At 37.7% G+C, this 27535-nt stretch overlaps 1 protein-coding gene across 1 annotated transcript in view; it reads left to right on the top strand.

Annotated features, from left to right (window-relative positions):
* The window catches only part of LOC122737331 (contactin-6-like), a 482372-nt gene that overhangs the window by 275467 nt on the left and 179370 nt on the right, over nucleotides 1-27535 (top strand). The window contains 1 exon segment of the mRNA XM_043979812.1: nucleotides 22269-22447. Within this exon segment, the coding sequence (XP_043835747.1) occupies nucleotides 22269-22447 (179 nt within the window).

Genomic DNA, 27535 nt, shown 5'->3' with positions numbered 1-27535 from the left:
AAACTTTTTCCAGTTAACAGACTCTCTGAAAATTAGATTAGACCAATGAATAATCAATTATTTTGTGAGATAGCAAGAAATATTAGAACAGAGTCAAGAAATTATAAAAAAAAGAAATTAACATCTCATATCATAAGCAAATGACATAGAAAACAGGTCAAAAGGAGAGAATTTCAGGATAATAAGACCTCCCCAATAGGATGATTTAAAATATAATAATATTTGAAATGCACATTTTATAGACATTTTTTGTGAGGAAAATGCTCAAAGAATTTTAATATACTAAGGAAAGAATAATAACAAAAATTAACTATAATAATTATTGTATTTCTAGAATTCACAAAACACTCTGTAGTTGATGGATTTTATCTCAGGAAAGCTTTATCATTATAGACCCACTATACCAGAATAGCAATCCCTAAACAAATCAGACTTGTTAAACATAGACAAAGTATATGATTCCAATGGAGATAAGAAATACAGAGGCTCCATCATCCCACCTTCCTAAGAGTTGGCCTACCAGAAAAGATATGGAGAGAAATTGTCCCTGGTGATCCTGAAAAATGCATCCAAACAATTCTAAAAACGCTTCATAATAGCAGTCAATTGATTTGCTATCTCTACCCAAAGTTGTATTTGTCCATCCCCCTCCTTATAGCTTCCTCAAATACACACACACACACACAGATATATGTATGTATGTATGTATGTATGTGTTTGTATGTCTATGTGTATATATATATATATAAACACACACACAGACACACACATACATATATATTTGGGGGGGGCAGGGCAATGGGGGTTAAATGACTTGCCCAGGGTCACACAACTAGCAAAGTGTCAAGTGTCTGAGCTCAAATTTGAACTCAAGTCCTCCTGAATCCAAGGCTGGTGCTTTATCCACTGTACCACCTAGCTGTCCCATCCCCTATGTATTATTTATGACATTACATGTCAACTCAGCTACAGAAAATTTTGGGGTTTCTCTTGCCATAGTGTTGGCACAGCTTGCTTTTCCTGACTTTTCTGGTCTTCTTTACATGGTATTGATAGAAAGCTTTTGCCAAAGTACTGGAGGTTCTTTTTGATTATTTTAAATATTTTGGCATCCAGGATTGATATTCCAGAGGAGTTTGATAGTAGAATATAGGGAGAGTGTGTTAAAATATGGAAACATACTGAATTGATTTCATCTGATTATATGAGATAATTGATTTATGTATGTATGTGTGCATGATTATATCTATTTATATGTGTATGTTAAACAGTTCCTCTGTGATCAAAACTATGGCTTTTGGTAAGATACATTCATCTCTGTGCATTTCAATTTCTTCCTTGGTAAAGACAATACTTGTACTACCCACCTAACGGATTGAGATGAAAGAAGTGCTTTGCAAAAGGTAAAGCATAATAGAATTGAGAAAGAAATGATAGAATGGCACTAGACCAAGAGATTCCAAATTTTTTCAGTCCCCAAAATATACTAAACCTTCTTATATCCTACTATTTACCATGGAAGGAAATAAATTCTTGTATTTATCATGAATAGACACATATGAGCTAAAATGAAGCTTATGATATATTCCAATAGGATCATATTGTTATTTGTAAAATATTCACCCTACCACCTTGGACAAGCTTCTTATATCTCTTTGTGAGAAAATAATGGGGTTCTATGAGACCCAGAGGTCCCAGCTCAAGGGCCTAACCCAGAGAGCCTTCCCTGAACTTATAAGACCAGGCCTGGAGTCAGTCAAGTTCGACTATGATTACAGAGGATAGAAATTAAAACCACACCTACCTGAAAAGCCTTGCCTCTCAAAGGCATGTACTGCGCCTCTCAACAAGTACTTTGCTGGACCATCCTCAAATCCAGTAAAGCAATAGATTTGAATGATGCTAGCCAATTAGCTTTGAGCCGTGTGGAAGGGCTGCCTCTGCTCTGACCTCAGTGAGCTGACACTTGCTGAACCCTTTCTTTACCCTGGGACAGGGACAGCCACAGGGCCCACTCTTGGTGGGGGTAGGAAGGGGTGGCTTGGCTTTTAACTCTCAAGGAGTTAGGACATAGATTTTTCTCTCTCTCCCCTCTATCCTATGTATGTAGGGTTTCTGATCTCTCTGAGCAACATGCTCTCTCTTTACTTATATTTAAAATGCTTTAATAAATGCTTATTGCCCCAAACTGGTGCAGTAGCCTGTAATTTCTAAGTAGCTACATATTAGAACTCCAGCTAAGTTTCCCTAAACTTGGGACAGTATATTGGGCAACCTCTTATAATTTTAATCACCACATCATAGAGTATGTATACCTCTAAGGGAGCATGAGGGGTTCCCAAACCTTGGACTACATATTGTATTAGGTCATTTCCAACTCTAAATCTATAATCCAATGTTATTTGCATGAAGCAGGGAGAGAAAACAAAATCTCTTTTTTGGTAATACAGGGAAGTTTTATGTGTCTTGAGATATATTATGAGCATAAGGAAAGGGCGTTTTTATTATGCCTATCAACAGTTCTTTGAATATAAATTGTATTATAGCTCAAATAGTGTGAAGGCACTGGGCATTTTCTTACATTCCCAAAATTAAAGATCACCAACCAAGTTTTACCTCATTCATACTGCTATCCAGAGAAAACACTACATATATCAGAAAGTGAAATAAACTACGAGGAAAATAAGGCTGAAAATGGCAGAAGCTATTTAATACTCACTCAAAGGTAATTCTACAATCGTATGTACTGGTTTTCATGTTTTTAGACAGAATACTTTTTTTCTGTTGCCTTTTTTCTTCCACAATTATCCTATCAATGAAGAATACTATTTGCAGCTATATATAAAAATAGAACCACTAATTCAGGGTCAGGAAGAGTTTGGATTTTGAGATATTTTTCTTTCCCAAAAAATATCTGGATTTGCACTGATAACCCCATCTATTTCCTTGTGACTAAATGTGTCTATATGTTTAATAGTGTGTATATATGTGTGTGTGCATATATCTGACCTTATTCTCATTAACATCATACTCTATCTCAACTGATGAGACAGAGACTAATTATTTATAATGCTTCTCAGTGTACATGAATTGTATGGGATGGTAACTAAATTATTTCTAAATTGCATTGTCTATATGTGCCAAATGGTGTTTATTCTACATTTCTCTTCTCATATATACTTCCTTTGAAGAGAAAAATAACATGTATCCTGTTTTGGTACTTCAACTTCTGGAGATGAGTGGTCTTTACACTGATTTCTATTTTTTTTCTTGACATGACCTTAAAATGAGTTTAAAATTCTACATTTTCATTTGAATCAATCCAAAGTTGATTTTATTTATTTGGGATCTGCTTGGTATTATTGTTGGAAAATATGATTGAAAACAAATAGTATGTGGTCTTTGTGGCCCTTTCTAATTATGAGAGGCTTTAGTGTAATATATGGAACTAAATTATCTAGGAACTTGTTTTTAATAAATGGCTAAAAAAATTGCCTATTTTAGTAGTAGTGGTAGCGGTAGCAGTAATTGTAGTAGTAGAAGTTACAGTAGCATTGTTGGTGGTGGTGGTGGTGGTAATAGTTGTATTGAGAATATTTTTTTGAATTTTCATATATAATAATTGGGCACATTGATAAAGTTTTTTTCTATTCAAAAACACCATCCTAACAAAAACCCTACAGGTGAGGTGGTGAAGTAGTATCATAATTTTATAGATAAGAAATACCAAGGAAAGAGTAATGGTTATACAATAGGTTCAAATCCTATTTCTGAAAACTTTAGTTTGGAGCCAGCATTTAATCTCCCTGTAGATTTCTTTTTTCATCTGTAAAAGGAGAGAGGTTGGTTTTGAGCCCCTTATACTATTTGGTTTATATTCATATTATTGTCAGTCACTTGCTAATTTTTAGGCAGGTGAAAACAACGATAACATTATTATTATGAATAGCTAGAATGCATCTAGCACTTTCAGTTTCTAAAGCACTTTGTACATGTTATCTAATTTGAACCTCACAAAACCCCTGCAGCATGTGTCAGAATCAGAAAAATGAGCTGCATTCTCTAACTTGGAATCTCACATTCTTCCTATGACCCTAAGCTGCTTCGCATCAAAAGGGACAGCGGAAAGAGAAAGGGAGTTCATTTATCTGATCAAAATAAAAATGTATAAACCTTGAGAATTGCTGATTATAGCTGAGACACTGACAGCTTCTTAATTTGACAAAAACTAGTTGTAGTATTGTATTAGGAATGCATACAGGGGGAAAGAACAATAACAGGGAAAACTTCAATAATGGAAACCTGCTTGAAATAAGTAATAAGCAGCCTTTAGAAATTCTTCAGGGATTCCAAAGAAGAAAGGAATAAGAGAAAGGTGTTTCGGTCATTAGAAATATTCTCTCTCCAGAGATAACATTTGTGGTAGAACAGTTGGCAGTGAATCAAGGTGGGAGGAAGAAAACAAATTCTAGAAAATAGAAGTCTGACTGTACAGTCACCACACGATGGCAGAAGCAATAATTAGACTTAAAAGCAGACATAAACCAGGGTTTTCTCTCTAACTTAGCTTTTCAAAAATTGGCTTTCAACAAGTTCAGGGGTCTATTTCTAATTTCTCTTGATGCAGCTAAAATAGATTTCTATTTATTGTATCATGGAAACAGAACACAACCATTAACTCCAGTGATTATTTGAGAATTGGCTTTATGTTAGATCTTTGGGACGTGATTTCACCTGCTACAGAAGTAAACTGTCCTAAGTTTTAAGGAAGTCATGTGTCAGGAAAGCCCCAAACATAGGTAAGGTTAATGCCTAATGGGATTGCCATGGTTGCCAAACAAATTTAAATAAACCAGAATCCCTACTTTATAAGGTTTGCTCACCCTGTAGAAATCTGCACCAGGGGGGTTTATTGACAACACAGGTATTAGTAGACTTAACACAGGGGTCATGCCCCAAAATGGAGAAGCTTGATTCTAAACATGACTTAACACACTTCCTATTACTGATATAAATGAACGTCAATACTTTTTATATATTATGTCCTTTAATGAAGCATGGAAGTGATCAAGGCTTGGTTTTCTTTAATATAAGATGGTTTCAAGAAATGGGCTGTGTAAATGGCTGGCTGGGAACTAAAGACTGATGTTTTTCTCAGTTTCACTCTTAAGTAGCCCCTTGGACTTAAATCATTTGAGTTCATTGTTTCTCTTTGTAAAATGGGTCTCTGTCCTCAAAGCAGTAATCAAACCCAATAGGTAAATAGATGGTACAGATATAGATATTAGTATAGGTATAGTATGAAAATACATTGGTACTAGATAGATATGAATATAAATGTATGGATTACTTAGGAGAGAAAAAGCTATGATCTAAACATGTTGCAGACACAATATATCCATACATATATCTATATCTATATTTATATATAATATCAGTCATGATATAAAAATATTTTATAAGGTATCTCAGTGACATTTAATCTAACCTAAGCTTAAATAAGACTTTGTTTACAAAAAAAAATAGGAAAAAAAGGGGGGCAGCTAGGTGGCACTGGCTCTGGATTCAAGAGGACCTGAGTTAAAATCTGGCCTCAGACACTTGACACTTACTAGTTGTGTGATCCTGGGCAAGTCACTTAACCTTCATTTCCCCACACAAAACAAAAATACATAGGAAGACTTTTGTAAAAACGCCATAAAATACCTGTCTCCTTGAAAAAGTCATTTAACTTATATGGGCCTCAATTTTTTCAGGTGTAAAGAAAGGGAAAAGCACAAAATGTCTTCTGAGGTTCATTCTAAACTTAAATATATTATTTTATATTACTAAAATCTATTCTATTGTTTTTGGGGGGCAGGGCAATGAGGATTAAGTGACTTAGCCAGGGTCACAAAGTTAGTGTCTGAGACCAGATATGAACTCAGGTCTTCCTGAATCCAGGGCCCGTGCTTTATCCACGTTTTTGTCCTTTCTGTTGTATTTTTCTTTTGAATTTTCAGAGGTGTAAGACACCAATTGAGTGTCTTTATTGGAAGCTGATGTAAGGCAGGCAATCTGATGGGTTCGTTGCTGGAGTTGGGAGGTTTCCTGTCTGTACCCCAGGGTACAGAGGGTGAGTGCATGGATAAGTAAGTAATAGGTCTCTTTTTCCAGATATGGAATCTTGTCTCTGCGGTCTGGAACGGTAGGACATGAAGCTGAAGCAGTCCTTTGGATTACAGTGGCTAGAATGACTCGAAACCCCTGTGGACTGGAGGAAAGCATCTGAAGACAGTTGGATGGGGGTGCTGTTGAGATTGTGAGGGGAAACCAAGAGTGGTATGAGAGCTCGGGTCCTATGGAAATGAAATAATCTGTGGAAGAAATGGGAGAGACTATCCCAGAAAAGGAGAAAAGGAGCTGATGCTTAATGTGTGGACTGGAGGCCACAAGCAGTAGTGAAGCCCAGGGAAGCACGTGGGCCCTTGGCAGAGATCAGAGACTGGAGAGAGAAGGGAGAATATTGGTCTAGAGCCAATTAATGGAGAAGTTGTGAAATGCATGCAGCCACTGAAGAAGCAGAGCTCTTTTTTTTTTTTTTTTGGTCCCACTGGCCTTGCCAATGCCTGCTGATCCATAGTCTGTCCAGAGAATCAGGATGGAAGTTTCCTTTGGGATCCTTGGATGGCCTCTGTCCTGAGGTTCACCCAACGTGTGCACTCACTCCACAGAATACCAAAGAGGCAAGGGCTTCCCTAAGAGACCCATCTCTACAGGCCAGCAGGTGTGCCCAGCAGGCCCAAGCATCGAGGGAGGCCAATGAAGAGAATAGAGAGATGGATGGGCCAAGCAGGGACCAAGGGAGGAGGTGGATGTGGGGGAGGGCGGAAGACAAGAGAGGTGAGGCATGACTGGGCAATTCAAGGCCTTGGAATGAGGTGTGAACTCAGCTCCAGAGGAGAAGACTTTGAGACATTGCATTGGCTCTGCCTCCAGGCCCCTCACCCTTCAGCCTTTCTATAAATTGCCCCTGTTGAGCAGGCCCCACTCATTCTGAGCTGGGGAGTGGAGCTGAGTTGAGACGTGAGGATCAGATAATCTCCAAGAAGAAAAAGTAAGGGGACTAGATGGAGAAGAAGTAAAGCAGGAGGGGGAGAAGGAAGAGGAACCGGCAGCAACAGCAGCTGCTGCAGCAGCAACTTGCTTGATAATGTCATTCAGAGAGAAGCTTCAAGCTGGAGAGAGCCTGAGCATCCTGCAAGAGGAAGGCTTTCTGTATGAGCTGGAGAACCTGCAGACCATCTATCACACCATCCTGACTGAGATTCCTGGTTCAGTGAGAGACAGTCTCGGGGTGTAGCAAGTGCAAGACATCAGGGCTGGCACAGCAATTCCTGGAGGCCTGGAGAAGCTCCCAGTCTCCCTGAGCTAACTGCAGCCCCTGTGGGCTGTCTGCGTCTGAGCGACCTGCAGGCTCGCCTGCAGGAGCTGGAGGCAAAGCGAAGAGGCGGCCGAGTTGTCACCAGACACTCTGGAGGTCTTCTTGGTAGCCTTGGAAGCGCTGGCCCCAGGCCAGCTGAACAGCCACCTGCAGCACTTGAGCCAAGTGCTTGAGACATTGACCCCAAGGAGGCATCTGGCCCTTGCCATTTACCTGGTGGTGGTGGGCCCGCCTGGGCAACTGAAACTTCCTGACTTTTCTGGCTTTGAGCAATAGCACTCCAAAAACTTCTGGAACTCCTTGTTGGGGAGCTCATTGTATTTTCATTCTCAGGAGAATAGGCCGCCTCTCAGGCCTGTCTTTTATCTTCTTCCCATCCCTCAGGGCTATCGGCCCTCCCTCTGTCTAGTCAATCAAACCCAGCATCCCTGCCCCTCCACACTGAAGTCTTCTATTGGAAACTTCTCTGAGAAGCTCTGAATTAACCCCCATGTGTGGATATTAGCATTGAGTACCTGCTTCTGTTCTACTCACTCTTCCAGCTGACCTGAGTCCACTCCCCAGACATTAAAGCTCCTGTAGTTGTCTTCCAGACCTCTCTAATCAACTTTGAGGGAGCCCATTTTTCCTCACACTGGCCAACCTGGAAGAAGCCAGGACAAGACTTGTTGGATGAGGAAATTACTCAGCAGCTGCCTTTCTGGAAGACTTTGTCCCAGGGATGCATGCTGCTGCCTCTGAGCAAGAGGTTAGTAGGCTCAGCCACGCCGAGTGTGAGGCACGCCCAGGAGGGTGAACACCAAAGGAGGGTGGGCCCAGAGGCTGGGGGACTAGCAGAAAGCATTCACCACAAGGCGGGGCTTCTGGCCGGGCTCCTGGTCCTGAAGAAGGGCAAGGGTAGGAGGCCTGTGACTGGGCCAGGGAATCCCCACAAAGCAAACCCTCCCAATGACCAGGGAGCTGATGGCAAGCTCGGGGATGGAGAGTAGATAACACGGCCCTCTAGCTGCCTGGTGGCGGATGTGTTTGAGGAACAGCCAGGAGGAGGCCAGTCCCATCTGGTCCCTATGTTTCCAGGTCAGAGTGATTAGGGCCAGGCCAGGAGGAAGCTCAAAGAAGACTGGAAAAGGACGAGCGGTCACAACACGCCCAGCTCAGCGGCTGAGCCACGCGCTACCTCACTCTTGGCTGATTGCCTCCAGATTTTCCATGGGATCCTGGACTGAGTTCCTTCCTAGGCAGCCACCATGCAAGATCTCAGCAGCAATGCGAGTTTCTGGCTTGTCTGCTCAGGGTCAGCCCCTGCATAAAGAGGACCTCCTTTGACTTCTCTCCACAAGCTCTGTAAGGGACCTGGCTGGGATGAATTCCCATTCTTCGGGGAGAGGCACTAAGGCCCAGCCACAGCTAGGAAGGCTCTCCAGAGGCATCGCCCAGCGCCTGCTTCCTCACACCATGGCCACCATTCTAGCCTATTTTCCACCTAGCTGAGAACAGGCAGGACAAGAGGGCGTGCTTCATTTCAGGGGGGTTGGTTCTTTGGCTTGCTTTCTTTGTTCTTGGTTTTGAAGCAAAGTTCTTCCAGGACAACTGAGTCAAGGGAACAGTTTGTCTTCAGCAAGGTGTCCTCTGCTAAAATCTCTTCCATACCAGTGCTGATGTTGCCTGAAGATTTCCAGTGAGGGGGAATGCACTACCTTACAATTTTCAGCTTCCTTTTACATGATGTTGTGCAATTTAAGATTCTAAATGTGGATTCTAATCTGTTCCCCCAGTTTTGGGGAAACTGATTAAAATCACTGATAAAACGAGTTTAGGTTTTTAAGGGTTTATTGAAAAATAGAAAGAAAAAGATTGAGAACAGAATTCCAACAGCCCGGCATTCCTATCTTTCCTCAAATGTCTATGAGTCCTCTGCCGCCCACCAACCACATCAAGTCAGGAATCCTAAAGACGCGGGAGCTCTCTGCGCAGGCTCTCTTTCCTCCTTCCTGTCTCCTCCCAGAAAATAGGAGGTTCCTCAAGTTGATTGGCTGGTAGCCTTGATAGACAGCACCCATGAGCAAAATGTCATTGTCCTGACGCCAGGAAAAGCCACATGGCCTTGCCCTCTGAGGCATTTTCCTCATGGCGGAGCTTTCCCACAGCAAGTCTCCAGTAGGAGGCATCATTCCAATCATTACAATGTCTTACCCGCATTATATTGTGAGCTCCTAGGAGCAGGAACTGTCGTTTGCCTCTTTCTGTATACCTAATGATTACCAGAGTACTTGCCCCATAGTTGGCAGCTTTTGGAACACTGGATAGAGCATTGGTCTGGAGTCAGGAAGACTTTAGTTCAAATCCCACCTCAGACATTTAGTTTGTTTTTTCTTACCTGTGTTGTAATTGATGCTGAGCAAGACACATCCCTTGTTTGCCTCAGTTTACTCAACTATAAAGTGGGGATAATAAGACCATCTACATCTCAGAGTTCTTGTGAGGAACAAATAAATTGATATTTGTTAAAGTACTTAGTATGGTGCATGGTACACAGTAGGCACTGTGTAAGTCCCTTATTCCCTTCCTGGTAGACACTTGATACTAATTTGTTCTCATGACTATATTAGCTCTAGTAAGTCATAAAGAAAAGTATAAGATTTATTTTTTTAAGATAAATATATGCATATATGTCATTAAATATTCCCTAATTACATGTAAAGATTAATATTCATTTAAAAATTGAGTTTTACATTCTTTCCCCTATTCCACCTCTACCCTACCCTTTGACAAGGCAATCAATATTGCTTGATTATATATGACACAAAGCAGTGCAAACCATATTAGACATGTTGCAAAAGAAAACCCCCCATATATAAAAACAAGAAAAATAAAGGAGAAAAGAGTATACATCAATCTGCTCTCAGAATTCATCATTTCTCTCTTGGGAGGTGAATTACATTTTTTCAAAAGGCATACTTTCAAGGAACTTATTTGGATAGATAAAATTATTGGCATTTGAAGCGAATTGAGATCTAATCTCTGTTAATAAATATAACAGCGATTAAAGAGAAAAGGTGTTAATGTGTGATGGAATAGTTAGGGAAGTCCATTTTGGAAGAAAAGAGAAGTGATCTGGGCCAGGACAAATGTAAAGGTTTGATAAAGTGAGGGGAGTGACAGAGGGCCATGACAGGTAGGGAAAATTGTATTCACAAAGGGTGGGATATGAGATTAATTATGACATCTGAGGAAGGAAACAAGGAGACCTCCCTGAAGTTCTACTAGGTAATAGTGAACTGTAGATAGAATACATAATATAGGCCCTGAAAAATGTAAGGAAAAATTAGGTGTTATGTTAAAAATGTGATTTAGGCAGGATAAATTATTTGTAGGGAGAAATTGGAATAAAATGCATGAATGAATTCATTTCGTCTTATGGAAATGATGTCCATGTATAATTACTACAACTTTAGAATATTATCTATTACAGAAATATATTTAGGGAACTCTACCTTGGATGTTAGCACTTGAATGAGTTATAATTAAAGTAGAATGACCAAGTGGTGATAACCAGAGCTGACAAAGTACTATTATCTTTGCCAATCAATGAGTTGTTTCTGCTATGACAAATGATGTGAGAGCCAGAAGAATTTTGTGGGCATGCCAAAAGGTTCTAAATTGCATGTTGCATAGCTATGGAACCAGAAGGGAACTTGGAAATCATCTTACCCCATTCAAGATCTTTTAAAATAAGCAAGGGATAGCTATATGGTACATTGGATAGAGCACTGGCCCTGGAGTCAGGAGGACCTGAGTTCAAATTTGGCTTTGGACACTTGACACTTACTAGTTGTGTGATCCTGGTCGAGTCATTTAACCCCGATTGCCTCAAATATCAAGGGCCATCTCCAGTCATCCTGATATATATAATGCCACTGGATCCAGATGGCTCTGGAGGAGAGAGTGAGGCTGGTGACTTTGCACAGCTCTCTCTCACTTAAATCCAAGTCATGACATTAACCTGTTGATGTCATGGTCCTCTTCATGAATGAAGGGCAAAAAATATCAAGGTAAAAACAACAAAAAACTGAAGCTTAGAGACCCTTATTGACTTGCTCAAGGTCATCACACATAGAAGTACAGTGGGGCTCTCTTACGGTGGGGCTTCAGAACCAATCTGAGCATAGCTTTCAAAGCTGAGTTTTGCCTCATTTGTTTAATATGGCATACTTTTAATTATCTAAGCAGTAAACTGATCATATTGTGAAATTCCCTGAGAGGCCTAATGCTGAAGTTCTATAGCAGCATAAGGTGATTGACGGATGACTCTGTGTGTCTCCTCCTAAAACGATGTGGCTCCTTGCTATTAGTGGAAAATCAAATTGATGTCCCCCATAACTCCACTCCCCTGCTCTGGTAAACAACCCAAGCATATTTTTCCTTTTCTTTTTTTTTCTACCTCCTCCTTTTTAATTTTAGTAACTTTGCAGTCAGTGTGGGGAGAATGTAAATAAAATGAGTAGTGAGGACTGCTGAATGTTCCTGATGCTCCAGAGCTTTCCCACCAAGGGCATATATTTATGTATGTATGTAGATCTTATTTATTTTTTTCTATTTATGAAGCAAAGGGTACCCAGCTTGGCTGTTAATGTTGAGCAATAAATATGAAATCTTGCTGTGATGTTCTCAATGTCTGAGAACTTCCCAATAACAACAGAGCGCAGTTTCTCATTTTGTTTTCCTTTTCACAGTCACATCATTGGAGATGATACTGCGGAAAGGCTTGGCACCTCTTCCAAGAAAGAATTCATTTTATTGTACTTTATTTTCACTTTAAAAAAATCACAACACCAAAATCATTTCTAATTTTCACCAATATATATCAATTTGTTCACATTGTTATATATGTTACCACTTCCCAGCAGAATATTAGAATATGAGCCCCTTGAAGGCATTGTATGTTTGTTTGTTTGTTTTGCTTGTTTTCACCACAATATCTTTTCATTGCTAGGGACAATCAAAACTAGACATGCATACATACATTCATTCAGACAGACGTACATACACATATACGTATATAGTAAATACTTAATAAATGATTGTTAGATTGAGTTGGTTGATAGGCTAATGATGAAATAACTAAATCTATGTGTGTGTGACTTGATTGTGTCTACATAGCACCAAAGAACCATTTTGTCTTTTTTGATTGAAACAGAATTCGACTGGATTGATAGTTTAGAAGGGAACTTGGTCATCATCTGGTCCAATGACATTAATTATTACGAATGTTAAAACTAAAGCATAGGATATTAAATGGACATGCCCAGGATTACATAAGGCAGAAAGAAGCCTCAGAGGCAGGATTCAAGCCCAGGTAGACCCAACTTAGGCAGGTAGGTAGTACAATAGATAGACACAGGGACTGGAGTAAGGAAGACTCATCTTCCTGAGTTCAAATCTGGCCTCATACACTCACTCTCTTGTTAACCCTGGGCAGGCCACTTAACATATATCAGTTTCCTCATCCGTAAAATGAGCTGGAACATAAATGTCAAAACCACTCCAGTGGTCTTTGTCAAGCACAACCTTAAAAATGGGGTGACAAATAATCAGACATGATTCCTGGTTTCCAGCATGGCAATAAATACAGATTGAGTTCCACCTCAGCTCCAGCAGTGAACCCCTGTAATCTCCCCCTGGCCAGTGTTCAAACCCTCTCACCAGACCGTGAGCTCAGGTTCAGAGTAGCCACAACTGCAGCTGATTCAGAAGTTCTAGAGGTCTCTTTTTCTGGTACGGCCTGCCTGGGAATTGATCTGTGTTGGTGCTGCCCAGGTCTGGGCTCCACTCCCACCCCAGTACATCAGACTTTTCCTGCCAACCTTCTAAGCCATTTTCGGCTGGAAATGATCTCACTTCATTCTTTAAGTGGGTTCTGCTGCTTCAGAAATTGTCTTATAGCATTATTTGGAGATTTTTTGGAGTGATTGTGTGGGGAGCTCTGAGAGCTTAATACCTTTCCTCTGCCATCTTGGCTCCACTCCCCCCCAACCCATACGATCCTTTTGAAATGTAATGAACACTTAAAATGTGTGACAAAGAATTAATTATCTACACACCACTTTTAAGTACATTTAGGTTCTGGGTTGTTTGGCTTCATACTGAGCCTTCTCCTTTCCCTTTTCATAGATTACTGGGAGCTCAGATTTGAATCATCTTTCAGAATTCTGTATATTCCTGTCCCCATATTGCTACTGTTACATGGGAACTCAATATTATAATTCGGAGTCATACAATCTCTATATAAGCAAGAGAACACCTGGCCTTGTTATTAAACTAGAACCCTCCTTGTCCATTTCATACTCACTGAGTCACTATGAATAAAAACAGTGGCTCCACATGTCTATACTGACATACTGTCTTCCATTCACTCTAATCACTGAATCAGAAATGATGTCTACACTTATGACCTTCTTTCCCTGCATCCACTTATCTACTTTGCACACTCTTGGTAACTATTACACACTCTTCTCTCTCATCTCTTCTTGTGTCCTTTTGTCTATTCTCTTCCCCTCTGTTCCCCTCCCATCCAGCCCCTGCCCTGTCCTACCCGGCTTTTCTTATAAATTTGAGTTAGTTTCCTATGTATTTTAGAAATGAGGCATTTATCAGAAACAGTAACTGTAAAAATTGATTCCCGGCTTTCTGCCTCCCTTCTAATTTGGTCTGCATTGCTTCTGTTTGTATGAAAACTTTTAAATTTAATGTAATCAAAATCATCCGTTTTCTATTTCATAATTTTCTCTTATCTCTTGTTTGGTCATAAATCCTTCTCCTCTCCATAGATCTGAGAGGTAAACTTTTCCTTCCTCTTCTAATTTACCTATGGTATTATCCTTTATGTCTAAATCATGTACTCATTTTGACCTTATTTTAGTATATGGTGTAAGATGTTGGACTATGCCTAGTTTCTCCCGTACTATCCTTCTAGTTTTCCCAGCAATTTTTGTCAAATACTGATTTCCTGTCCCAGAAGCTTGAGTCTTTGGGCTTATCAAACATTAGATTACTATAGTCATTTATTTACTACTGTGTCTCCTGTTCCTAACCTATTCCACTGATCTACCACTATATTCCTTAGTCAGTACCAAATAATTTTGATGACTGCCAGGAAAGCTTAATGAGAAAGATAGCATGTACACATATAAATTTGAACAAAATTAATTCCTGGTAGTCCAGAATGTAAGTGGACTAGCAATCTATGTGCAGAGGGTTTTCAAAAAGACTTCACATAGAAGAAAGTATTTGAGATGAATATGGAAGGAGACCAGGTTTTCCAAAAGAGGTCAGTAATATATTAATTCTAGGTATTCTAAGCAGTCAGTATGAAATGGTGGGAGGTTGGAGATTGAATACCATATGGAAGGAACAGTCAGTGAGTTAGTATGGCTTGATTCTATAATATTAAAAAGAGAGTAAAATGTTAAGAACACTGGAGCGTTGGGAAGGGGGTCAGCTTGTCAGTAAGAGTACTCTCTCTTCTCTCTCTCTCTCTCTCTCTCTCACACCGACACACACACACCACCACACACACACCACACACCACACATACCACACGCATGATCCTAGAGACAATAAGAAACCAAGTGCAGTTTATTAGGACAGTTATTTTACTGAAAGTCGTAAAAGAGGTGAAGTTTTGCATATGGATATATGATCAGACATTTATCTCAGAAAAATCGAATTAGGTGATCAATTTTCCTTACATTTCTTTTATTTCTTTTTATTTTTTTTCCTTTAATTACTTAAATGTTAATTCTACCAATCAGTGGGATTTCAGAAACTCCCGAAAGCTTTGGATTAGAAATATTGAGATCGGAGGCAAAAATTTGAATTGTCTGGATGAGGGATACTTTCTGCAATATATCTTCTGGCCATGGCAATAATTGTGTTCAAACAGTGTAACCGCACAACACCCATGGCCACAGTAAGAGGTCAAAATAGAAATGTTTGACATTTGTATAATTTTCGTTTAATGTCAGTAACAGAATAATAATATAGGATATTAGCCCCATTTGTTCAGTTCAGGGCTTAGTCCATAAAGGACTTGTTCCCTTCAATAATACGGAGATTGCTTCTATGCCAAGCAATGTGAATTTATCCATGACATCCTTATAGAGTAATCTTCCATTGCCAGAAACTAAGTGTGGATATTTCAGTTGGACACATGACAAGCCAATTAGATTGGAGTTTAAACATTTAGCAAAGCCAATGCCTGCTTGTTTTCTTACCATGCTTCACTTTCTCTTCAATTAAATATGACTTCAGAGAGGTTATATTGTAATAGCGGTTCAGGCTTTGAGTAATCCCGAGAGTACTGTAGCAATCACCAGTAATCAAGATTTCTCGTTACACTGGTTCTCTTTACTGTTTCTAGCTTGAGATCTGGGAAGGGCCCCAGATTTAAGTGGTATATAATGAGGTTTAAGAAATCCTATGAAAAAAATACTAAATAAATGTATTAATGAAATGCATATGTATATATATGTACATAAGTAAACAGACACAGACACATACCCTATACATGCACACATACATATATACATATGTCTCACTTTTCTAAAATAGGCCAGTAATGAGAATTCTATTTATGGATTAAAAGCCGAGAACTAAAATAGGGGTTCTACAACAAACTGGGTCTTCTGTCCTAACATAGGAAATTCTGTCTTTTGATAAAACTAATATCATGTCCACTCAATTTACACCTCCTGACACAAAGAAAAATGGAGAAGGAAATCTTTATCAGAAAGAGAATGAAGGGGAAACCTCTTTTTTATCGGGGATACTTATTTAAATAGCACCAAGTCAGAGAGACAGAACAGTGAATCCTGCATTTGTCATCCAGCAATATTTCACATTTGTGAGAAGCCATGTTTCTACTATCCATATTTCATACAATCTTGATTCCTAGAAGAGGAACAAAAGAGAAGCAAAGAAAAGTAAGGCACTGGGAAGACTCCCACAAAAGTCATTTGAAGTGTGTGAGACCTATACTCCTAGGCTGAATTAGCCTATCATGTAAAATCTGTTTCCTCCATGGACTGTGCTTCAGGGCTAGATGTGCTACCACATGCTTTATCCTCTTTATCAAGAGTTATTTCTAAGATAAAAAGAATCTTAAGCAGCAACAGAATGTCATCACAATGGTTCAATGGTTGTGATATGACATGAATGCACCATTTATTTTATCTTTCTTATAAACTTTCTGGGACTGTGAGATTGTATATGTTCTTCAATTTGGAAGGCTCCCTCTGAAATTCTGGCTGCTGCTTTCTCTGTGTTTATGCCTTGAGATGATTTTCTTTTCTCAATATGTAATGAAATCAAATCCTTGGAACAAAAAGAATGGGTCAAAAAGAACTTTTTTTTTCTTCCTCTCTGATCTGATAGAATGATGCTTTACAAAATGACTAAAGCGGGAATAAGAGAAATAATTAACTAGGGAATTTATGTGTTTTGGTTTGTTTTTGGTTTTCCCCACAAGGAACCTTCTGTTTCTCAACTAATTCAATTGGAAAACCTCATAGAACAGACTTACTCTGTGCTTCTGAGTAGAGAAGTAATGCCAGCAAAAGAGATACAAATACATGTGTATACATGAGTAACATCCATGAAACCTTATTACTATTTTTTGTAACTACTGTTGATAATGAGACATATTCTTAATAATTGGTGATTGTTTATATTTATATAGCATTTGTTATTGGAAAAATGTTCTTCAGAGATAGCCCTATGGAGTAGATCCAACATAAAAGAAATAACAAAGAATAAAATACTTACTGTTCATATGAAGTCCCATTGTAAGTAGAGAAAAAGAAAGGTTCTCAACAGTAACATTATCAACAGCAGCCACAACAACAACCCTCTAATGAATATTGAGAAGGAAAGAGATGATTTTGTCTGGGTCATCCTGGACAGTTTTTTATCTAGCAAACTGCATTTGAATTGAATCTTTAAAGAAGATAATAATGCAGAAAGGCAGAGAAGGGCAGGAACTGGGAAGGGACTAAATAAACATACTAAAACTGAAGACAAGTTTTTGGAACAATAAATATCCAGTTTTTATTGGAATACCGATACATTTGTATGTAAAATAAACTTGGAAAGGTATATTGGTACCAGATTTTAGAGGGCTTTAATGATAGGATTTATTTATTTAGGTTTTTTGTCTTTTTGGGTTTTTTTACCATATAAAATTAGAAAAGCTATGGAGAGTCTTATTTGTTGTTTGTTTAGTAGGATAGGGATATATTCAGACTAGTTTAGGCAGATTGTCATGGCAGCTGTGTAAATAATGAATTAAAGAAGGAGGGGATACCATTAACAAGGAGACCAATTAAAAAGGAATAATACTCCTGGTAAGGTCCTGAATAAACATGATAGTAGTGTAAGTGGGGAAGGGAGCTGAGTGAGATATCTTGTAGAGACAGAAATATTTAAGTCATGGCCAACTGATTAGATATTGAGTGTATAGAGGGATGGAAGAGTCCAAGAAGACTCAAAATGTTTTTGCAGCTGAATAGCTAGACTAATGTAGTGTCTACCATTAAGTATAGAAAATTTGGGGAGGAGGCAAAGAAGGGTCAGTTTTTGAGCAGGGGAAGAGGATGTATTCAATTTAGTACAATTTGAAATATAGGTAGGACGCTTATTGCAATGTTGAAAAACATATTTAGAAATGGAATTCAAGCATTGGGGTGGGAAGACATATGTAAGGAGAAAAGTATATAAAGGTAATAACCTACCCCATGGAAGTTGATATTATGAACAAAGGAAAGGTTAAGAAAAAAAAAGAGGTTCACCTATAGGACTTGATAAATGTAGATAAATGAATCAGAAGAAACAAAGGAAGGAAGAAGTGGTCAGACATGGAGAAGAAATTCAGGAGAAAAATATGGATATAAAAAAAGAAAATTATCTAACGGAGTGGTCAATAATGACAAATTCTGTAAAAGATCAAGGAGGGATTGAGTCTTAAGAGCCTATTAACCTTATCAAGAGGTCAAGAAACTAGAATGACAAAGTATTTGAGAGAAATAAACTAGACAATAATGAAGTACTGTATAGATGACTAAGATTTTAGCAGTGAAAACTGAGGGTGCATGTTAGATGATAGCTTGAGAATTACTGGTCTAAGGCAAGATATTCTATACTGAAGATACATGCTACTGTTTGTAGGCCTCAAGAAAGGGATTGATAGAGAGGAAAAGATTGGTGATATGAGAGAGAGAGAGCAAGAGGGGGCCAGAGAGAGCAAGGGGGGGAGAGAGAGAGAGAGGGTGGAGGTGGGGGAGAGAGAAAGAGAGAGGAGAGAGAGAGAGAGAGAGAGAGAGAGAGGAGAGAGAGAGAGAGAGAGAAAGTATAAAATTTAAATGAAAAAAAAATCTGTGATCAAAGAATTAGCTCTAAGAGAATAGACTCCCAGCCATGAAAAAAGAAGAGGATAGTAAAGGTGTAAGGAAGTTTTGTGTTGTGTAGTAGGATAAATGAGGGAGGTAATGATGAATAGCCTTTAGGAGTTTGGAGCCTAGGAAGGAAAAATATTTGAAAAAGACATGATGAAGAGTGAAATAGAGCATAAATCAAGAGTCCACATAGTATTTATTAACTATCTATACTTCATAAGGAACTATTCTAAATTAAAGAAAGGCAAAATAACAAAAACAAAAAACAAGCCAAAAAAAACAGAAATCAGTCTCTGCCCTCAAGGAGCTCATAGTCAACTGGGGAAAGCAATATGAAAACAGCAATTGGCCAGATGGTCTGACATTAAAAAGGAAAATATTACTATGTGATTTTGACAGATGGTACATGTGAAAATGACAGTCATAAACATGGAATGTCCTGACTTCTTTAGGACATATTTGGTATTGACCTCCATGTGGGATTGGCCAGCAATGGAGAATGCGGTAAAGGATAAGATATCCTCTGGAGAAAAATGGATTTCATAGATTCACAAAATTTGAGAATTGAAAGGAAATTCAAAAGGTAGCTAGTTCCAAACTAAACCTAAAAATGGTTCCTACTATAGCAAATATGACAAATGACCATTCAGCCTTTACTTTATAACCTCTAAGAAAATGGTGCCCAGCTCCTCTTAAGTTATATCACTGTATTTTAGGATGGATTCAATTGCTATGATGATTTTTTTCCTAATTTCAAGCCTAAATTAGTCTCTTTTCAGTCTCCACCAATTCCTATCAATTCTGTCCTGTAGTGCCCAGCTTCTTAAACTGTGGGTCACAACAGCATATGGAGTAGTGTAAGTGAATGTGGTGGTAGCAGAAAAAATTTAGCAACAGTGAAAGGTTATGGTATGCCTATTTTAAATACCTATATACCTGAGGTTATGTAAAAATTCTTGAGCAAAAAAGGGGTCATGAGTGGAAAAAAAAACACTTTAAGAAACACTGTTTGTAGTGCCGAGGAGAACAAGTTCAATCCCTCTTCTCCAAATCCTTGAATGATGATATAATGCTCACTGAGTCTTCTTTCCTCCCCAATAAATTTCAGTGAACATACAACCATTGTGACTTTGCATTTGTTACTTAATATTTTGAGGTAATATTTTCTCCACCTGTAAAATTAGATGGTTGTAACAAAGAAGTTTCCATCACCCTAGAATTATACAGCTCTATGAATTTGAAAGAGGTAATTTGACCACAGACACAAGTACATGAGCCCAGACTCAGAGTGAAGTTACCATAGTCCAATCCTAACGATTTTTCAACTATAGCATACTGCCTTAGAGGAATACTGCCCCAGTACCTCCTGTAACGAACCCTGAAAAATTCGACAGTTATTCTTTAGCAAACCAATGGTGCCTCTGAAACTTTCAAGGCACTGACTAAAGTGTCTTTGGAAGAAGTCAGTTCAATAGATATTTTTATTAATCTCCTATCTTAAATGTAAGGGAGATAAAGTGAAAAGAGAATATTAAAAAAATACTCCTGGGGCAGCTAGAGATGGTGCAGTGGGATAGAGCACTGGCCCTGGAGTCAGGAGTACCTGAGTTCAAATCCAGCCTCAGACACTAACACTTACTAGCTGTGTGACCTAGGCAAGTCACTTAACCCAATTGCCTCACTAAAAAAAAAAAAAATACTCCCTATTCTCAAGGAGGGGATATTCGTGTGTTAGCTACATAGGGCCTCCTCTCTCCATGTTATGTGCAGGCATGGAATATTGAAATAACAAAGACGTCATGATGGAGACAAGGAGATGATCATAAGCTTTGAGTATTTGAATTATTAAATAAAATTGTTATTTTGTAGTGCTTTGGCGCAAGCTTACCGTTGGCAATCTAGTCTAGAAATATTCTGAGTTAAGAGTCATTGTGTAAAGAAAAAATGCTAGTGAGATAGATATGTATATGTATATGTATACATATATGCATAGATATAGATATAGACACAGACACATGCAACACACATGCATATACATGTACACACATACACTGTGTGTATATATATATATATATATATATATATATATGTATTTAACTTAGAAACATGTACACACTTTTTCAAATATATCCTTGTATATCTGGCAATGTTATATCGTTAGTTTGAATAAAATAGATAGCATGTATGACATATTATTAGGGATAATGCAAGGTTTTCACCCTATTGGAGTTAATAAACAACTTCTGAATATAAAATATGGACATAAAAGGATCATTGATAATGTTAGGAGCCACTAGATTGGTAGTGATAATAAACACTATAGGGTATTAGAGGAGAGTAAAATGTATAATTGGAAAAGTTATCAGAGAAGTTAGGACTTGAGCTGGGCTTAGAATGACATACAGGAATTAGATAAGGAAAGAGGGGGGCGGTTAGTTGGTGCAATGGATAGAGCACTGGTCCAGGAGTCAAGAGGACCAGAGTTAAAATCTCATCTCAGATAGTTACTTTGTGACCCTGGACAAGTCACTTAAAGCCAATTGCCTTACACAGCTGGGATCATCTCCAATTGTTCTGATATAGATAGGTAGAGAGATAGAGAGATAGATATTGATAGAGATACATGATAGATGATAGATAGAGATAGAGATAGATATTGAATATCTATCTCTATATTTTTATCTATCTATCATCTATCTATCTGTCTATCTACCTATCAAATCTTGCACTGGACCCAGCTGCCTCTGGAGTGGAGAATGAAGTTGGTGACTTTGCATAGCCCTCCCCCATTTAAATCCAATTCACTGCAAGTAATGGAATCACCCTGATGGCATGGTCCTCTTCTAGAACAAAAGACAAACCAAAAACAAGAAGGAAAGAGGATATGGTGAGGACAATTCCTTGAAGGGGGAAGAGAATGAGAAAAAAAAAATGAAGAGACAGGCATGATGGTTTCCAGAAATGATTATTTCATTTTAGAAAGTCAAGTTGGCAAGGAAGTAAAGGATAAAAACAAGGTAGGGGATATAGATCAGATTGGGAAGGACATTGAATGACAACATAAGTAGTTTTACTTTTATGGAGTTAAGGACTTTACACATCACATAGTGCACCCATCCTTATTTGACCATTACCATGACCTGCACATGCCATGTGATAATTGAATTTACCTAACATAAATGTCAGTAGCCAACTTTTGTTCTTCTGTGGTCTCTTTTCTTAATAGTATATGCACACAGACAGTGCCAGACTTAATGCAAAGCTAGTTAGATAAATGTCAGCATTTGAAGCTGATATTTGTCTCAAGGGGAGTTTATATAAAGCACTCCAGACTATTGTGTCTTCACATCAATGGCTATAACATCTCCTTTTCTAACAAATTATCCGCTTTAGTCCAGTACAAATATTATTTGGAGGAGGTTGGATGGAAGACCTTTGGCAAGGAAAACACAATATAGCGAATCCAAAGGAATGATTGAAATCCCAAACTTTCAGCAGGAGGATGAAGGCTCTTATGAGTGCATTGCAGGAAATCTGCGAGGAAGGAATATTGCAAGAGGTCAACTGTTTTTCTATGGTAAGCCAGTCATATTTCTAAAAGCTTATGAAACATTGTATAACATTCATTGCAGTAAATAGTGGAAGTCATTAGCATGTTGTGGGAAGCATCATGGGAGAAATAAGGAAGATGTATTTGCAGGTTAGGATGCTTACTGCTATGATTAGCAGATTGGAATGGCCATCTTTAAAATATGACTTTAATTTCAGTATGGTCTATGCAACCTATTGTTTATTATAATTGCCACTGAAAATATCAGCTGTGTCATACTAAAGCTATAAAGGTTTATAATTCAAGGTAGAGCAGAATCCAATATATTTCACATAAAACATTCAGCAGCAGCCTATGGCAATCTTAATTATATAATTCCAAGGGGAATTTACAAATGAAGAAAAAAATGGATGAAAAATAATGCTATGTTGAGGGATAGACACCATTGAGTTCTATTTAAAGAAAGTATCTACATGTAGAGTCACGCAGAAAAGTTAGATAATTACCTGACTATTTTAATCAGCAAACTATTCTTTTAACCATCAGGGATATCTTTTTCTTTTCAAAATAGTCAGTGGATATGAGTCATTTGCTTTACAACCATTTTTCTTATGCCCTGAAATTACAGAAATAGATTTTTAAGCCTAATACAATTATTATATTTATCATTATTATATTTTTATTTTCTTAGCTTCTGTCTTTCATTCCATATTTTAAAAAATATTTATGAATACATTAGTAATGTATTTAATATATCTGAGAATGCAAGCTTCCTTTGGAATTTATATTTCCTCAGAATAAGGATTGGTTTATTTTTGTTTGTGTATTTCAAGTGCTTAGTAAATGCTGAAATTACTGCAGAAATCTAATAAATCCTGACTGACAAATTGATTAGGTGATTATTCCTCCTAATTTTATTGTGTCTGAAATTTTGTTAAAACTTCTTTTTCTGCATTCATCTAAGTCAATTATGAAAGTATAGCATGGAACTGGGCCAATAGCAGAGTCTTGTCCAACTCTACTGGAGCATTTACTCTAGGTTAATATTAATCTATTGAACAACAATCACCTTTTGGGTTCATGGAGTTGAAAAGGAGGGAAAAAAAGTTCTTATTTTAATACACATTTCTCTATCTTTCCAAATGGATGTTATGAGAGATTTTGTTAGATGCCCTGTTTAAATTTAACCTATTATGATTATGACATTCGCCCCATCCACAAATATTCTAACCTTATTTAAGAACAAACAAAACCCTCCAAAGAAACACAAAATCACACAAAAAAGAAGAAAGTAGACTAATCTGTCTTAGCATCATTATCATGGTCAAGCCATCATTTGCCTGCCCCAGTCCTCTCTTATCTCATCAATACAAAAAGGTGGTTGGACCAGATGGCCTCTCAGTTTCCTTTCAACCAGACATCTATGATACTGTGGTCCTGTGCTTTACTGCTTGATCTTCCCATTGCTAAGACAACAGGAATGTGTGTTAAACATTTAAAAATTTAATTATGAAATAGTCTACTCTCGATTTTCTATCTAGAAATCAGCTTTTATCTCATTGGTCAATAATTTAAAATGTTCACATTCACATACTATAGCAGGAGTCAAATTTTAATTGGGTGGCTCACTATAATATTGGGGTTCAGAAAATAATGAGAGACCTCTGGGTCCAAAATTTTCTCCCTTCCAAACTGCCTTTTTTAGTTATTTCTTCCAGACTAATAAGAAAGGAGATTAACATCCTCTTTTCCACAAACAAACCAGGTTTTATTAATGGGAACAAAATTTACAACAAAGGTGAAGTTATTAAAGCCAGGAACAATGAGAAAGGGAATAGGGGAAGAGAAAACGAATAAGCTCCCTGGCTCTAGCAAAGACTGACTCAAACCCCAAACTTGTTTCCAGCTCAGCTACCTCAAAGAGCTGGCCTCACTTCCACTCACCACCACCTGGGGTCCATAGTTTCAATTAGAGTCAGCTGTGTACTCTCTCTCAGATACACTCTGAAGCTCTGTCACCCAGCTCCTCTCTCCCTCCCTTTTTTCCTCTCCCACAGGAAGGGGAGGTTCTTAGCCCTGCTGAGTCTCCATTTGGTTCAACATACCCCCTGGGATGTTCCCATTATAATTTGGCCAGGCCCATGTGGGCATAGGGGAACTATGAGAGAAGGCTTAGATACTTAGATGTTCTTTTCTATAATTTCTTCAAGTATGCACCCATCTTCTCTTAGGCTTTTCAAGATTACATCTTTTCAGTCTGACCATAATGAAGCAAAGATGGGGTGAAGGAAACCCCAAATCACAATTAATTTCTTACACTATTTAAAAATCATTACAATGTTCTTTGGCTGCAATCTCACAGGACCAATAATTTCTCAAAAAGACTGATGATGATTTTAACAGTAATATATGAAATTTCTTTCACTAATATTATATACATCTTCATACAAATCTGTTATAAGTGAGCATTTTCCATTTTCCACACATCTTTTTTTTTTTTTGGTGAGGCAATTGGGGTTAAATGACTTGCTACTAAGTGTCAAGTGTCTGAGGCCGGATTTGAAATCAGGTCCTCCTGAATCCAGGGCTGGTACTCTATCCACTGTTCCATATAGCTGCCCCTCACACATCTTTTAAGGTTCAGACAATGGAATGCTACCAAACTATCTTTTCCCCCATTTTTTCTTGTATAAGGTAAATATATTTTATTAGACAAATCATGAGACAAATCTACAAGGCATTAATAATGAACATCATATCTAATCAGGAGTTAGGAATCTACTAATCAGCAAGCATTTATTGATTGCCTACAGTGCTAGGTGCTGAGTATACAAAGACAAAAACAGTTCCTGACCTCAAGGTATTTTCATTCTATCAGGGAGAATATCATGAACATAGATAACTATATACAAAATAAATACAACATAACAGTTTTCAGGGGTAGGTCATAATGAAATGAGGTTTCTCAGTGACCTAATCTCTCTTGTCCTCTCTTGATAACCTATAAACCAAAGTGGAGAAAGAAGACAAATTTATTATTTAAGGCAAAATCTGTTTTCACTTACAACAGCCATGTTAGAGGTAAAACCCTTTTTGAATTTAATTATATGGATAATTGTCTCAGTCCTGTTTAGCTTGGCATTGAGAAGTTCAGCCTTAAGGTGAATGTCTCTGATGGGAATCATTTTGTCTTTGGTGGCTGAATTAAAGTGAATAGCTCAGGAATTCAAATCTATAACTATTTTTATTTTATTTTTTAGATCCAGGCTTCTTTTGTGAGGGATTAGCAAAGGTGTATACTGGTAAATGTTTAACAAACTCTCCTTTGCCTCTGCCAAAGAGAAATATATATATGCAAGACACTTTCAAGTTTATTTTGCCTTATTAATGTTTTCTCCAACACTTCATTAAGTGTAGAAATCAACAAAATAATAAATTGAGCCATGATTTATAACAGTTGTGATTTCCAAAGAGTAAATGCTGACACTGAAAATTTAACAATCATATCTTGGAGCTTAGTACAACTGACTCCTGCATACCGCAGCTCAACATAATTAGAAAATAAATAGAAGGAAAGCACATATATCCTATATATCTATAGCTATACATATATGTGTATGTATATCTATACTTATACACAGGCACAAATATGCACACATGTATATGTATGCATGTACATGTATCTGTACATATAAATGTATGTGCATATGCATATACTTATACATACATATACACACATATTTGACCTTTGAAGAAATAGTGTTGATGTTTTGACTTGTTTATTTTTTTAAATGGTTTTAAGGTATTGTTCCATATCAACCTTCTCTCATCTTTCTCTAGGCATTTATACTCTTGACCTCATGTATTGTGTTAGCCCATGTTGCATGGGTTTTCTTACTCTTAAAATGTTCATCTATGATGAGAATATGAAAGACAATATTTCACTGGTGGATTAAAAAAACAACTGAGACCATAGAATGATCTTGACTTCTGAAAATCACTTGAAATCATTATCAGAGCAATTGACATATCTCTTGTCACTTGTGCCTGAGTTTTTATATTTACTACTTAGATACAACTAAGGAACATCTCATCTTATAAAGTCATTTAATAGGGAAACCATTGACATTTCTCATGGGATGCTACAAAAGTACCCCCAAACTGTCAGTGAAGAATTAAATTCCTCCTCATTGAACTTACAGGTAAAACAAAAATCACCAATCCATAGGCTTTAATTTTCCTTTCATTTTTTGTTTGTTTGTTTGTTTTTTGTGGGGCAATGAGGGTTAAGTGACTTGCCCAGGGTCACACAGCTATTAAGTGTCAAGTGTCTGAAGTCATATTTGAACTCAGGTCCTCCTGAATACAGGGCTGGTGCTTTATCCACTTCGCCACCTAGCTTCCCCATGGAGGCTTTTAATTTTCAGTGTTCTCTTACCAGATTTAGCAATAGAAAGACCATTTTACTCTAGTGTGAAAAACACTGAAAAACTCCTTAAACTGTACATGTGCCATTTGTTATTTTTAAGATATATATTTCATTTATTTTATGTCCAAATTACATATAAAAAAATTATTTCTTATTTGTTTAGAATTTTATTTTCCAAATTACATGTAAAAGCAAATTTTGACATCAATTTTTAAAAACTTTGTGTTCCAACTTCTCTTCCTCCCTCCCTTCCCACCCCATACCCCAAGAACTCAAGCACTGCAATGTAAGTTATACATTAGTAGTCATGGAAAACATCTCTACATTAGCTAGGTTGTGAGAGAAAACAGATAAAAACAAAACTTCAGATTAAGGAGTTGTCAAAAAAATGTTTCAGTCTGTTTTCAGATACCATCAGTTATTTCTCTGTAGGTATATTGCAATTTTCCTAAGTCCTTCAGAGTTATATTGGATCATTGCCTTCCACATGCTTCCCAGCACATCATCTTTACACTATTGCTGTTATTTTGAATATACTACATTTCTCTCTGTTCATGTGGGTCTTTCCATGTTTTTTCTGGTAGCATCCTGTTCATCCTAACTTTTGCATAGTACCTTAAACTTGATAAAGAATTTTCTTCACAATAGCCCAGCAGAGTAGGTACCATATGTTTTGCCATTGTAGT

This window comes from Dromiciops gliroides, chromosome 1, assembly GCF_019393635.1.
Source record: "Dromiciops gliroides isolate mDroGli1 chromosome 1, mDroGli1.pri, whole genome shotgun sequence".
Taxonomy (NCBI): Eukaryota; Metazoa; Chordata; class Mammalia; order Microbiotheria; family Microbiotheriidae; genus Dromiciops; species Dromiciops gliroides.
The sequence above is the reverse complement of the archived record's forward strand: the minus strand, read 5'-3'. Positions and strand labels throughout refer to the sequence as shown.